The 16,244-nt window shown below is 42.2% G+C and overlaps 1 protein-coding gene across 12 annotated transcripts in view; it reads right to left on the bottom strand.

The window, feature by feature from the left end:
• Positions 1-406: 406 nt before the first annotated feature.
• Positions 407-16,244, bottom strand: part of LOC142563987 (uncharacterized) — a 128,325-nt gene continuing 112,487 nt past the window's right edge. For all 12 annotated transcript variants that reach the window (XM_075674757.1, XM_075674756.1, XM_075674752.1 and 9 more), the window contains one exon: positions 407-555. In XM_075674757.1, the coding sequence (XP_075530872.1) occupies positions 457-555 (99 nt within the window). In that variant the 3' untranslated portion in view covers positions 407-456. The remainder of the gene's footprint in view (positions 556-16,244) is intronic.

The following is a 16,244-nucleotide window of genomic DNA, read 5'->3' as shown; positions in this document are numbered from 1 at the left end:
CTTTTCTCCACTGAAGATACAACAAATTCATAAGTAATGAATGCAACACAAAAGTTTGTCAAGTGTGTCAGATGAGAGTTTGGGATATCGAAATACTTTCTAGATCAAGCTATTATCCGTACATTATGCTTCTTAAAACAGCATTCAATTGAATTCTCGTCTTTTACGTGCCAAAATTAAGATTGAATTATAAGGCACGCTGTATTAGTGACTTATGTTCAATTCTGAGTGCACGGTACCTTCAATGTGTCCTCAATGAACAGGACACAGGCGTTTTCGCTTCTTGATCTCATCGAAATGCGGCCGCCACGGCCGGGATTCGATCCCGCCACCTGGTGCATAGCAGGGCAACACCATAGCCACAAAGCCACCGCAGTGGTCATAACCGGATTCAACTCTACGAAACTGTCAAAGAGCCGCAATAGCACACGCGGCAAGATTTATTGTCACACTATTTCACACTGAAAACAACAGGCAACAGGGACATTCTTTTTTTGCCAGTCTAATCCTTGCAGTCTTGTTTGCGTCTGCTGGCAGTGTCGTACACTTCACGACCTGCAAATCACAACCGGTAATTAGAACACACACTGATGATTTTCATCTGTGCAGGAAACGTACGAGAAAGCATATAGGCAGTTTCGCTTGCGCATAGTTCGCCAAGCTGCTACACTCACCAATCTTGTAGCCGAAATTTGGAAATATGTACTATGGTTGTGAGCTGAGCTAGTTGGCCCATACTTTTCAGGAAATCGGCAGTCAATTTGATGCACAGGACGAACACACTTTGACAAACATGCCAAGAACATTATAACATCACCATCACCAACAGCACTCTGTTTATGTCGACTGTTGGGAGAAATCCTCTCTCGCTAATCTACAATTACCTACCTGTCTTAAGCCAGCTCACCCTATCCTATGCTTGCGAAGTTCCAAATTTTATCGCACCACCTAACTTACGAGGGTCGTTCAAGTCAATCCGGGACTTTTTAACAAAAAACAAATAGAACAAATTTCGAAGTGTGGAAAGTAGACTTATTTTTCCACATAACCTCCAGCTACAGTTATATACTTATTCCAGCATTTAACTAATGGCTGGAATGCTTCGGCATAGAAGGATTTATTATTACGACGGAACCAATGTAGGACACCATTCTTCACTTTATGTTGAAATGTTTTCCTCCAAAGAATTCCTTCAGGGGCCCAAACAGGTGGAAATCACTTGGTGCTAAGTCAATACTATAGGAGGGCTGTGGTAATATCTCCCAGCCAAGTTCCTGGATTGTTTGGAATGTGCGTTGAGCGGTATGCTGCCGGTTGGCATTGTCTTGCAAAAAGACCACATCCTTTGTGATCAAACCTGGACGTTCCTTCCGTAAACTCTTGTGCACATCACGCAGAACATGACAGTAATGCTCTCTCTTGATAGCGACACCATAGGGCAAAAGATCAACGTGAATAATTCCGTTTATCCTAGAATACACTTCCCATCACTTTAGCAGCAGACGCAACTATTCGAAATTTCTTGGTAGGTGGCGATTCCGTATGCTTCCACTGCATCAATGCCCTTTTGGATTCTGGGGTGAAATGGTGAACTCATGTCTTTCCACATGTCATGATGCGATTCAGAAAATCCTGGCCTTCCCTTTCATAGCGTGCCTTCAGTTCTCTACAGACTTCAACTCTTCGGTGTCTGTCAAAAACAGACAGCTGCTTTGGAACCTAGCGTGCACTCCCTTCTCATAACAACAAATGATCATGAATTATCGTGTTCACTGTCCCTAACGACATATTACACACCCTTGCAATTTCACAACAGTTTATGAGACGATTGTCCACGATCAGCTGCTCCACGCGCTGAATGTTCTCAGGAATGACTACCGTGGGCTGTGATCCACCATGACCGGGATCGTCAGCAACAGAGATACAGCCATCTTTGAAGTGCTTACACCATTCACATGTCTTACTGCGACAGTTTAATCACCGTACTGTGCCTGAATCCTTCTTTAAATTTCAGTAAGTTTTATGCCCTCGTTCACTAAAAACTTCATCACAACACGCTGTTCCACGTAGAAGTTCACACTGTTGTCCGTAATCTTGAATAACTGTCTATCCAGAAGTGCGGGAAATGAGCGCCGTCTACCAGTGACAGGACACAGGTGCCAGTTTCTAGTGCATACAAAACCTCCAGCCTAGGCGCCCATTTACACCTGGAAAGAAAAAAAGTCCAGCATTGAGTTGGACGACCCTCGTATTTGCCATCCTCAACTGCACTTCCCCTCCCTTGGCACCCATTCTGTAACTTTCACAGACAGCCAATCATCTGCTCTGCATACTAGATGGCTTGCCCAACTCCATTTCTTCCTTTTCGTGTCAACTAGAGTATTGGCTCCCCTGCGTAGCTATCTAATCTACACGACTGCCCTCCTTGCGCCTGCGTTACATTACGCCAATAAATTTTCGTTCCATCGCTCGCTACGCAGTCATTTGCTTATCCTCAACCTCATGGTAAGGTGCTCTGGGGCCCAAGCACCCCGGCGATGCCGAAGCTTGTGACCCCCCCCCCCCCCTAAAGTGTCAGTACCAGAGTTCTGTCCCCCACATTTGAGGTTTCCGTTGAGGTGCTTGCCTCTACCCTCTCACTTAACTTTTATCGTGGCTAAAAGCTTACTGCATGATTGTTGGCGCGGAAGTGCACAGCTATTAATTCATACTTTTGTTTTATTTCTTCAAATACTGATAACAGGTGGACAAGCCCATTAAAACAACCAGCGGCGGCTACTTCACCTGTAATTACTAACTTCACTATTTTTTTTATTTCCACTGTTAACACCATGCCCAGATACTATATATTTATTTATATACACAGGACAAAGTTTATTATATTTTTAAAAAATAAGGAGGAAGCCAACTAATTAATTCTGATATGAATAGCCTATGCCCAAGAATGAATATGGTGCCGTACGTTCACCTCGCTTCAAATTGCTTGGCATGTTTTTTTGACCAAGAGAAACGCCTGCAGACTTCAGTGACCGTTTCGGCAGTCTTTTATTGATGGAGTGTAAATACGCATGAATGATATGTGTCTCACTATTCCTTTTCTTTCCAGTAAGCAATCCTAAAGACTCGTGAAAAAAGGAACTATTCCAATAATTTACAAGTTTATCAGGAATGGAAACATCGCCACTTACATGCAGAGGTCATAAATATATATAATTCACTCAGTAACCGAAATGAGCCCAAGCCGAATTCATTCAAAATTAGACTCAATAGCAATCATGCGCATCAGCGCTTATACTCGGACTCGCATTAAAAAAATCATAAAAAAAGAGCCTGCAATTTCCCTAGAAAGGCAAAGCAGTATTAGTGATAGTGAAGCACAACAACACGAAGGAAGATTACACCACTGAGGCGCCAGGTGCTTGGTGGTGCGAGAGGACTCGGACTATGAGGCTGTGATATTCACCTGTTTGCTACTATGAGGTCCTGCAAATACTCGAATAAGGCGGTAATTTCGATGAACAATTCTTTAGTCACACAAAGTATCTTCAATAGTGCAATGGTTACTATATATATATATATATATATATATTATAAGAAGTCAATAAAGACACCAAGGACAGCATATGAGAAGTTACTGTTAACGTTACTGTTAACTGAATTAAATAAATAGCTTGACATTATTGTGAACAAGGCTCGGGTGTGAAGGCCAAAATGTCAGTTAAGAAAAATAAAATTCACCTTGGTCGGTGTCTGTTTCCTGTTTTCGAAATTATAAATTATTGGAAATGGAAGTTGCTTAAAAATCTTGCCGCAGCAGGGATACGAACCCACTTTTCACATTACGTGTGCAATGCTCTAACAGATTGAGCTACCGCAACACCGTTTTCCCGTCCACTTTCATTGAGCAAAGTAGCGTGTGTGGGTTTATTGACCAGTTGCCTTCACCCAAAAAAGCTCACGTACACGTGATGCCTGCGGCAGAAAGGCTGTTCTACATCTGCCACCAAGGCTTGCGAGTGGTGGCACTGTAGCTAACAATTCCAAGGCAAGTTCTAGTACATAAACCTAAGTACCCCATAAAGTACCCCGCCCCCACCAAAATCATGAAAACCTTCCGCCTATGCGCTACCTTTTTTTTTTTGTTGCTATAAGATATTGCTATTTAAAGCGAACACGGTTCCTCTTACATAATGTTGCAGTGATAAGCACGACCTCAAACCTAGAAGCGAATATTTATGGCGATCTAATGAACAAATTGCATATAATGTACTATAGCAATTCTCCAATGTAATCTCATCTCCGTTTTTGCAAAGCATGTAGGGAAACCACTATAGAACATGCGTTATCACTGCAGTTATTGCACAGTAAAAAGAAAGAATGAGAAAAAAATGTAATTTTCACCCAAAACGCGAAGCATGCATTGCGATATCAAGTTAGTGGACAGCTATACGAAGTAAGGATAGTAGTTTTTTACCTGCAGTATCAACTTGTAAACACAGGGTGCCTATTAAGTTGACATTTCCAAATTCCCTGAGTTTTCCAGGTTTTCCCTGAGTGCCTTCGCCAAATTCCCTGAGCGACACAGAACTTTGTTTTATGTCAAGAGACGGGCTGGTACTTTGTCATCCGATGGTGTCACTCTCTAGTAAGCATGCTAAAAATATTTTAAAAAGACTTAATCCATCTTGAATAGTAAGGGCTAGTATTTTATTCAAAAAGAAAACAGAAGGGAGGAGTTAGTAGTATGCACAGTGAAAAGAAAAGATTGGAAAAAATGCGTGCAACTCATAGACATTCTCAAATACGAATAAAAAGGAGATGTACACAGAAGCAAATATTTTCGAAGATGAGCTATTTCTATCAATTTTATCCCAAGGTGCTGGAGACTCCACATATAGAAGGCAAGTCAAGGTGGGAGAATGCCTCTGAAGTTTAACTAATAGTAACTAATATTCATTAATTGTACAGTCAGTCGTGCTACGTTTCTTCAATAAATATATTGAATCACCCACTCAAATTACTTGCAAAGGTTAATTATTGAGAACAGACATTACAACAAGGCAGAAATAATCTTTTGTGATTGTACTACCAAAACCCCCAACTTCGCTTTCACAAAGGCATTACCCTCTTTGAAGGGACGTCAAAGAGGGCAATGCCTTCGTGAAAGCGGTCGCTTGAAGCGATACATTTCACTGAGAAGTGGAATGGGTGTACCTTAAGAAAGCAGAATGTGCAATTTACTCAAAGCCTAATGTTCACTGTCTATTCCTTGTAAACACTACACAGTAATGACAAAAAAAGGTTGCGCTCGCAAATGTCATGCTGTGACTGAAGGGGATACTACGACAGTCGTAGTTTGTTTCTCCGGTGTTCTCTATGAGCTAAACAAGGCATCTTGTTTATTTCTAGGGGAAATTAGGGGCATGGTATGGATAAGGTGTAGGCAATGCTCCAAATGGGTGGGTTAAATGTGCATTTTCACGTAGAATAGTTATGCAAGTGGTCCATAGCCTTATTAGTGTGTTTTATGAATGGTGTAAGACTAGGCTGCGTTTGCATAATTACAATAACTGAGATAAAATTGAGCGAACATAATGGGAACAAAACGCCAAGTTAATGTGCGTAGGTAATTGCGTGTTGATCAAATACTTCATCAAAAAATTGTGAACAAGTGTTCGAAATTATCACGCTACTGCTACTGTCCCAAGATAGTTTAAGATAGTTTATACTTTGAAGGAATAGGCAGAATTTCAAGTGGAATGTGTCGCAGAGCTTTAATATTTCTGGGTTACTGAGAAGGGTTATGAATAATCATTGCACCCTCATTTTTTTGTTCTTACTTTGTCATGCGTGACATTAATTTCGGCTGGTGTTCTCACTGAACTAAAGAAGGCAGCTTCGTTAGGTTTGGTTACTGTAAGGACAAATTAATTGGTGGTGTGGAGGTGAAGTTTTAAATAGACGGCTTTTGTAATAAATTACGTATGCAAGCACTCCAGCGTGTTTGAGCGTATCTAACGAGAGCGGAACAATTGAGCCCACTGCTCTGGCAGCACTATAAAAGCCGCCAAGACCAAATTTAGCGAAAACTGGTGGTGCCCAATGGAAACTTCCTGTGCGAAGTGGTTGGATCAAATACAGCCTTTGTAAAATTTTCTTATTCAAGCATTACAGCATGTGATATGGCCGCTATAAACTAAGCTTCCCAGTGTCTCGACATAGCTGTAGTTTACAACACGTTCATATTTTGTGGAAAGTGGAGGGGGGCCATTATAACTGCAATGTGTGACAAAATCTTTACGTTCCTGGTCCGGTTAAAAGCGCAAATAATAATGAGCCGTCATTTTTCTTTCCTTATTTTCATGCGTCATAACATTATTTTCATGCATCTTTGCTTCAGCGATGTCCTCCATGAACTAAACAATACATTTTGTTTATGTTTGGCAAAAATAAAGGGCGCGTTATCACCAAGATGTAGGCAAACTTCGAAGATAGAGAACTAATTATGATGTTTTTAGTATATTACGCATTTAAGCTATTCGGAGCTTTATGAATGTGTTTTTCGAACAAAGAATTTATCCAACTGCCCTTTAATAACTGTGAACTCAACAACTATCAAATCTAGTGGAAATTGAGTGTGTGGGAAGGGTAGGGGGGCGCCATAAAGCACTAAAGCATTGCACACCCTCCTCAGCAGTTGTAGTGGTGGTTTTTAACAGCTTCGCTGGACGGCTACTGTCGCAGGGCCGGGATGGCAAGTCCGTTTTTTTGTGTGTGTGTGAACATTAAAAGTAATTTATGTTGATTGCACATCGTTGCATATAACCTCGACAGTACTAGTACCTAAACTAGCAATACATTTATGTTGTAGACTTAAACAGCAAGTACAATTCTTTGTTGAATTATATAAATTCTTTGTAGCAAATGTGCCTTTTTATGTACGCTGTACTGCTGCTACTGGGCACGATCCGAGACTACTGTGGGTGCACTCATTGCCTTTTGCCTTTGTATCATCTTGAGATGTTAAATAGTTGCAAGAGATAAATGCAAATGAAGCTCGTTTTTCAGGCCCTCATAGTTCACCATGTGTGATTGATAAATAGGTCCCTGACGGTTAAATATACATATAACAGAAGCACTTCCAGGCTATTTCACTTATTGTAATAGTAATTGGCAATATATATATATATATATATATATATATATATACATACATTATATATATATATATACAGAGAGAGAGAGTGAGAGAGCGAAAGGTTTGACCATCTGCGGTATGCCCCCCCCCCCGCCCTACACACACACTAGAAATAGTTACACTGCATGTCTTTTACTGCCGCAGCACATCAGAAAAAGCTCTGAAGGCCTGTCAGTGCACTTATTAGGCATATCGGTGCTCATCCTGCGACAGGAGGCAGCAGGAGCATGCGTGTTTAATTAAGGAATACATACTGTGCCCCATGACAATTGCCGCTTCCCACGCTTGTTGAGCTTCACCGCAATAATTTTCGCACGCTTCACCGCGCAATACTGCTGTTGTGAGGCGAAGCTGACTTTCGGCAACTGCCATTATGCAACGCGTCGTGCTTCCAAGCTTCGAAGCCAATCGCGAGGACCACAAAGGTAAGTCGGTGCCATTGCTGACAGCGGAGAATTCTTTCAATGAAAGACACGGCACAGAACGGCAAGAAGCTTCATAGCGAACGCAGAAGCAGCTAGGCCTAGCATTGCTGCGGTGGTGGCTACGGCTGCTAGCGGATCTGCGTGCGAGAGCGCCGGTTCGAGGAGCGACGAGGTCATCAAAACGGCAGCGGTGGTGAGTTTATTAATGCCGTTTCGGACCTGCCATGTAAGCAAAAAGTCTGGGAAATCGGATGGCGAAGAGTTCTTGCATTCGAAATTTGAGACGTTAATATACATGGGCTCTATGGGGTACGTGGTGGTTCTGTGAAGCTATCCGAATTATCGGGCGTCCGGAAAGTCGGTCGTAGACTAAACACTGGCAGCTCCTCCTACTCAAGCCAGCTTTACCGCGACTTTCTTTCCCTTTCAATAAAATTACGGCTAACTTTCCCTGATAGAAGTGCGAATTCCCCGAGTTTTTGCAGACTATTGAAAATCCCTGAGAATTCCCGGTTTTCCCGGTTGGTAGACATCCTGAAACATAAGCATACTAAATAAATCACCAGCCATGATGTCACGCACACATAAGCAAACATGAACACATCCGACTCGGTGACAGTGGAACCTCGCTGTCAAAACGCTCGAGTGAGGAAGCGTAGCAGCAGCAGCGAGCGAATTTACCTTCGCGCTGCCTCTCGCATCAATGCGAAGTCGCGAATTCGCGACTGTTTTAAAACAGCATACGGTGGACTCTTACCGTTCGCAGATTGCTTAGGGAGAGGGGGGAGCTTTCTACTCTGGGCGGCCGCAAATGCCCGGAGCAGAATCGCGCAGTTCATTCCCGCTCTTCTCCCTTGCGTGCACAAGTCACGATCGCCAGCTCCCCCTCGCGGAGACGATTTTAAGCCCGTTGGACTTTATGCGGACACACTTTGACGAACACACTTTGACAAACATGCCAAGAACATTATAACATCACCATCACCAACAGCACTCTGTTTATGTCGACTGTTGGGAGAAATCCTCTCTCGCTAATCTACAATTACCTACCTGTCTTAAGCCAGCTCACCCTATCCTATGCTTGCGAAGTTCCAAATTTTATCGCACCACCTAACTTACGAGGGTCGTTCAAGTCAATCCGGGACTTTTTAACAAAAAACAAATAGAACAAATTTCGAAGTGTGGAAAGTAGACTTATTTTTCCACATAACCTCCAGCTACAGTTATATACTTATTCCAGCATTTAACTAATGGCTGGAATGCTTCGGCATAGAAGGATTTATTATTACGACGGAACCAATGTAGGACACCATTCTTCACTTTATGTTGAAATGTTTTCCTCCAAAGAATTCCTTCAGGGGCCCAAACAGGTGGAAATCACTTGGTGCTAAGTCAATACTATAGGAGGGCTGTGGTAATATCTCCCAGCCAAGTTCCTGGATTGTTTGGAATGTGCGTTGAGCGGTATGCTGCCGGTTGGCATTGTCTTGCAAAAAGACCACATCCTTTGTGATCAAACCTGGACGTTCCTTCCGTAAACTCTTGTGCACATCACGCAGAACATGACAGTAATGCTCTCTCTTGATAGCGACACCATAGGGCAAAAGATCAACGTGAATAATTCCGTTTATCCTAGAATACACTTCCCATCACTTTAGCAGCAGACGCAACTATTCGAAATTTCTTGGTAGGTGGCGATTCCGTATGCTTCCACTGCATCAATGCCCTTTTGGATTCTGGGGTGAAATGGTGAACTCATGTCTTTCCACATGTCATGATGCGATTCAGAAAATCCTGGCCTTCCCTTTCATAGCGTGCCTTCAGTTCTCTACAGACTTCAACTCTTCGGTGTCTGTCAAAAACAGACAGCTGCTTTGGAACCTAGCGTGCACTCCCTTCTCATAACAACAAATGATCATGAATTATCGTGTTCACTGTCCCTAACGACATATTACACACCCTTGCAATTTCACAACAGTTTATGAGACGATTGTCCACGATCAGCTGCTCCACGCGCTGAATGTTCTCAGGAATGACTACCGTGGGCTGTGATCCACCATGACCGGGATCGTCAGCAACAGAGATACAGCCATCTTTGAAGTGCTTACACCATTCACATGTCTTACTGCGACAGTTTAATCACCGTACTGTGCCTGAATCCTTCTTTAAATTTCAGTAAGTTTTATGCCCTCGTTCACTAAAAACTTCATCACAACACGCTGTTCCACGTAGAAGTTCACACTGTTGTCCGTAATCTTGAATAACTGTCTATCCAGAAGTGCGGGAAATGAGCGCCGTCTACCAGTGACAGGACACAGGTGCCAGTTTCTAGTGCATACAAAACCTCCAGCCTAGGCGCCCATTTACACCTGGAAAGAAAAAAAGTCCCGCATTGAGTTGGACGACCCTCGTATTTGCCATCCTCAACTGCACTTCCCCTCCCTTGGCACCCATTCTGTAACTTTCACAGACAGCCAATCATCTGCTCTGCATACTAGATGGCTTGCCCAACTCCATTTCTTCCTTTTCGTGTCAACTAGAGTATTGGCTCCCCTGCGTAGCTATCTAATCTACACGACTGCCCTCCTTGCGCCTGCGTTACATTACGCCAATAAATTTTCGTTCCATCGCTCGCTACGCAGTCATTTGCTTATCCTCAACCTCATGGTAAGGTGCTCTGGGGCCCAAGCACCCCGGCGATGCCGAAGCTTGTGACCCCCCCCCCCCCCTAAAGTGTCAGTACCAGAGTTCTGTCCCCCACATTTGAGGTTTCCGTTGAGGTGCTTGCCTCTACCCTCTCACTTAACTTTTATCGTGGCTAAAAGCTTACTGCATGATTGTTGGCGCGGAAGTGCACAGCTATTAATTCATACTTTTGTTTTATTTCTTCAAATACTGATAACAGGTGGACAAGCCCATTAAAACAACCAGCGGCGGCTACTTCACCTGTAATTACTAACTTCACTATTTTTTTTATTTCCACTGTTAACACCATGCCCAGATACTATATATTTATTTATATACACAGGACAAAGTTTATTATATTTTTAAAAAATAAGGAGGAAGCCAACTAATTAATTCTGATATGAATAGCCTATGCCCAAGAATGAATATGGTGCCGTACGTTCACCTCGCTTCAAATTGCTTGGCATGTTTTTTTGACCAAGAGAAACGCCTGCAGACTTCAGTGACCGTTTCGGCAGTCTTTTATTGATGGAGTGTAAATACGCATGAATGATATGTGTCTCACTATTCCTTTTCTTTCCAGTAAGCAATCCTAAAGACTCGTGAAAAAAGGAACTATTCCAATAATTTACAAGTTTATCAGGAATGGAAACATCGCCACTTACATGCAGAGGTCATAAATATATATAATTCACTCAGTAACCGAAATGAGCCCAAGCCGAATTCATTCAAAATTAGACTCAATAGCAATCATGCGCATCAGCGCTTATACTCGGACTCGCATTAAAAAAATCATAAAAAAAGAGCCTGCAATTTCCCTAGAAAGGCAAAGCAGTATTAGTGATAGTGAAGCACAACAACACGAAGGAAGATTACACCACTGAGGCGCCAGGTGCTTGGTGGTGCGAGAGGACTCGGACTATGAGGCTGTGATATTCACCTGTTTGCTACTATGAGGTCCTGCAAATACTCGAATAAGGCGGTAATTTCGATGAACAATTCTTTAGTCACACAAAGTATCTTCAATAGTGCAATGGTTACTATATATATATATATATATATATATTATAAGAAGTCAATAAAGACACCAAGGACAGCATATGAGAAGTTACTGTTAACGTTACTGTTAACTGAATTAAATAAATAGCTTGACATTATTGTGAACAAGGCTCGGGTGTGAAGGCCAAAATGTCAGTTAAGAAAAATAAAATTCACCTTGGTCGGTGTCTGTTTCCTGTTTTCGAAATTATAAATTATTGGAAATGGAAGTTGCTTAAAAATCTTGCCGCAGCAGGGATACGAACCCACTTTTCACATTACGTGTGCAATGCTCTAACAGATTGAGCTACCGCAACACCGTTTTCCCGTCCACTTTCATTGAGCAAAGTAGCGTGTGTGGGTTTATTGACCAGTTGCCTTCACCCAAAAAAGCTCACGTACACGTGATGCCTGCGGCAGAAAGGCTGTTCTACATCTGCCACCAAGGCTTGCGAGTGGTGGCACTGTAGCTAACAATTCCAAGGCAAGTTCTAGTACATAAACCTAAGTACCCCATAAAGTACCCCGCCCCCACCAAAATCATGAAAACCTTCCGCCTATGCGCTACCTTTTTTTTTTTGTTGCTATAAGATATTGCTATTTAAAGCGAACACGGTTCCTCTTACATAATGTTGCAGTGATAAGCACGACCTCAAACCTAGAAGCGAATATTTATGGCGATCTAATGAACAAATTGCATATAATGTACTATAGCAATTCTCCAATGTAATCTCATCTCCGTTTTTGCAAAGCATGTAGGGAAACCACTATAGAACATGCGTTATCACTGCAGTTATTGCACAGTAAAAAGAAAGAATGAGAAAAAAATGTAATTTTCACCCAAAACGCGAAGCATGCATTGCGATATCAAGTTAGTGGACAGCTATACGAAGTAAGGATAGTAGTTTTTTACCTGCAGTATCAACTTGTAAACACAGGGTGCCTATTAAGTTGACATTTCCAAATTCCCTGAGTTTTCCAGGTTTTCCCTGAGTGCCTTCGCCAAATTCCCTGAGCGACACAGAACTTTGTTTTATGTCAAGAGACGGGCTGGTACTTTGTCATCCGATGGTGTCACTCTCTAGTAAGCATGCTAAAAATATTTTAAAAAGACTTAATCCATCTTGAATAGTAAGGGCTAGTATTTTATTCAAAAAGAAAACAGAAGGGAGGAGTTAGTAGTATGCACAGTGAAAAGAAAAGATTGGAAAAAATGCGTGCAACTCATAGACATTCTCAAATACGAATAAAAAGGAGATGTACACAGAAGCAAATATTTTCGAAGATGAGCTATTTCTATCAATTTTATCCCAAGGTGCTGGAGACTCCACATATAGAAGGCAAGTCAAGGTGGGAGAATGCCTCTGAAGTTTAACTAATAGTAACTAATATTCATTAATTGTACAGTCAGTCGTGCTACGTTTCTTCAATAAATATATTGAATCACCCACTCAAATTACTTGCAAAGGTTAATTATTGAGAACAGACATTACAACAAGGCAGAAATAATCTTTTGTGATTGTACTACCAAAACCCCCAACTTCGCTTTCACAAAGGCATTACCCTCTTTGAAGGGACGTCAAAGAGGGCAATGCCTTCGTGAAAGCGGTCGCTTGAAGCGATACATTTCACTGAGAAGTGGAATGGGTGTACCTTAAGAAAGCAGAATGTGCAATTTACTCAAAGCCTAATGTTCACTGTCTATTCCTTGTAAACACTACACAGTAATGACAAAAAAAGGTTGCGCTCGCAAATGTCATGCTGTGACTGAAGGGGATACTACGACAGTCGTAGTTTGTTTCTCCGGTGTTCTCTATGAGCTAAACAAGGCATCTTGTTTATTTCTAGGGGAAATTAGGGGCATGGTATGGATAAGGTGTAGGCAATGCTCCAAATGGGTGGGTTAAATGTGCATTTTCACGTAGAATAGTTATGCAAGTGGTCCATAGCCTTATTAGTGTGTTTTATGAATGGTGTAAGACTAGGCTGCGTTTGCATAATTACAATAACTGAGATAAAATTGAGCGAACATAATGGGAACAAAACGCCAAGTTAATGTGCGTAGGTAATTGCGTGTTGATCAAATACTTCATCAAAAAATTGTGAACAAGTGTTCGAAATTATCACGCTACTGCTACTGTCCCAAGATAGTTTAAGATAGTTTATACTTTGAAGGAATAGGCAGAATTTCAAGTGGAATGTGTCGCAGAGCTTTAATATTTCTGGGTTACTGAGAAGGGTTATGAATAATCATTGCACCCTCATTTTTTTGTTCTTACTTTGTCATGCGTGACATTAATTTCGGCTGGTGTTCTCACTGAACTAAAGAAGGCAGCTTCGTTAGGTTTGGTTACTGTAAGGACAAATTAATTGGTGGTGTGGAGGTGAAGTTTTAAATAGACGGCTTTTGTAATAAATTACGTATGCAAGCACTCCAGCGTGTTTGAGCGTATCTAACGAGAGCGGAACAATTGAGCCCACTGCTCTGGCAGCACTATAAAAGCCGCCAAGACCAAATTTAGCGAAAACTGGTGGTGCCCAATGGAAACTTCCTGTGCGAAGTGGTTGGATCAAATACAGCCTTTGTAAAATTTTCTTATTCAAGCATTACAGCATGTGATATGGCCGCTATAAACTAAGCTTCCCAGTGTCTCGACATAGCTGTAGTTTACAACACGTTCATATTTTGTGGAAAGTGGAGGGGGGCCATTATAACTGCAATGTGTGACAAAATCTTTACGTTCCTGGTCCGGTTAAAAGCGCAAATAATAATGAGCCGTCATTTTTCTTTCCTTATTTTCATGCGTCATAACATTATTTTCATGCATCTTTGCTTCAGCGATGTCCTCCATGAACTAAACAATACATTTTGTTTATGTTTGGCAAAAATAAAGGGCGCGTTATCACCAAGATGTAGGCAAACTTCGAAGATAGAGAACTAATTATGATGTTTTTAGTATATTACGCATTTAAGCTATTCGGAGCTTTATGAATGTGTTTTTCGAACAAAGAATTTATCCAACTGCCCTTTAATAACTGTGAACTCAACAACTATCAAATCTAGTGGAAATTGAGTGTGTGGGAAGGGTAGGGGGGCGCCATAAAGCACTAAAGCATTGCACACCCTCCTCAGCAGTTGTAGTGGTGGTTTTTAACAGCTTCGCTGGACGGCTACTGTCGCAGGGCCGGGATGGCAAGTCCGTTTTTTTGTGTGTGTGTGAACATTAAAAGTAATTTATGTTGATTGCACATCGTTGCATATAACCTCGACAGTACTAGTACCTAAACTAGCAATACATTTATGTTGTAGACTTAAACAGCAAGTACAATTCTTTGTTGAATTATATAAATTCTTTGTAGCAAATGTGCCTTTTTATGTACGCTGTACTGCTGCTACTGGGCACGATCCGAGACTACTGTGGGTGCACTCATTGCCTTTTGCCTTTGTATCATCTTGAGATGTTAAATAGTTGCAAGAGATAAATGCAAATGAAGCTCGTTTTTCAGGCCCTCATAGTTCACCATGTGTGATTGATAAATAGGTCCCTGACGGTTAAATATACATATAACAGAAGCACTTCCAGGCTATTTCACTTATTGTAATAGTAATTGGCAATATATATATATATATATATATATATATATATATATATATACATACATTATATATATATATATACAGAGAGAGAGAGTGAGAGAGCGAAAGGTTTGACCATCTGCGGTATGCCCCCCCCCCCCGCCCTACACACACACTAGAAATAGTTACACTGCATGTCTTTTACTGCCGCAGCACATCAGAAAAAGCTCTGAAGGCCTGTCAGTGCACTTATTAGGCATATCGGTGCTCATCCTGCGACAGGAGGCAGCAGGAGCATGCGTGTTTAATTAAGGAATACATACTGTGCCCCATGACAATTGCCGCTTCCCACGCTTGTTGAGCTTCACCGCAATAATTTTCGCACGCTTCACCGCGCAATACTGCTGTTGTGAGGCGAAGCTGACTTTCGGCAACTGCCATTATGCAACGCGTCGTGCTTCCAAGCTTCGAAGCCAATCGCGAGGACCACAAAGGTAAGTCGGTGCCATTGCTGACAGCGGAGAATTCTTTCAATGAAAGACACGGCACAGAACGGCAAGAAGCTTCATAGCGAACGCAGAAGCAGCTAGGCCTAGCATTGCTGCGGTGGTGGCTACGGCTGCTAGCGGATCTGCGTGCGAGAGCGCCGGTTCGAGGAGCGACGAGGTCATCAAAACGGCAGCGGTGGTGAGTTTATTAATGCCGTTTCGGACCTGCCATGTAAGCAAAAAGTCTGGGAAATCGGATGGCGAAGAGTTCTTGCATTCGAAATTTGAGACGTTAATATACATGGGCTCTATGGGGTACGTGGTGGTTCTGTGAAGCTATCCGAATTATCGGGCGTCCGGAAAGTCGGTCGTAGACTAAACACTGGCAGCTCCTCCTACTCAAGCCAGCTTTACCGCGACTTTCTTTCCCTTTCAATAAAATTACGGCTAACTTTCCCTGATAGAAGTGCGAATTCCCCGAGTTTTTGCAGACTATTGAAAATCCCTGAGAATTCCCGGTTTTCCCGGTTGGTAGACATCCTGAAACATAAGCATACTAAATAAATCACCAGCCATGATGTCACGCACACATAAGCAAACATGAACACATCCGACTCGGTGACAGTGGAACCTCGCTGTCAAAACGCTCGAGTGAGGAAGCGTAGCAGCAGCAGCGAGCGAATTTACCTTCGCGCTGCCTCTCGCATCAATGCGAAGTCGCGAATTCGCGACTGTTTTAAAACAGCATACGGTGGACTCTTACCGTTCGCAGATTGCTTAGGGAGAGGGGGGAGCTTTCTACTCTGGGCGGCCGCAAATGCCCGGAGCAGAAT

The sequence above is a fragment of the Dermacentor variabilis genome, chromosome 11 (genome assembly GCF_050947875.1).
Source record: "Dermacentor variabilis isolate Ectoservices chromosome 11, ASM5094787v1, whole genome shotgun sequence".
Classification (NCBI taxonomy): domain Eukaryota; kingdom Metazoa; phylum Arthropoda; class Arachnida; order Ixodida; family Ixodidae; genus Dermacentor; species Dermacentor variabilis.
Note: the sequence above shows the minus strand (reverse complement) of the source record. Positions and strands in the feature narration are given on the sequence as shown.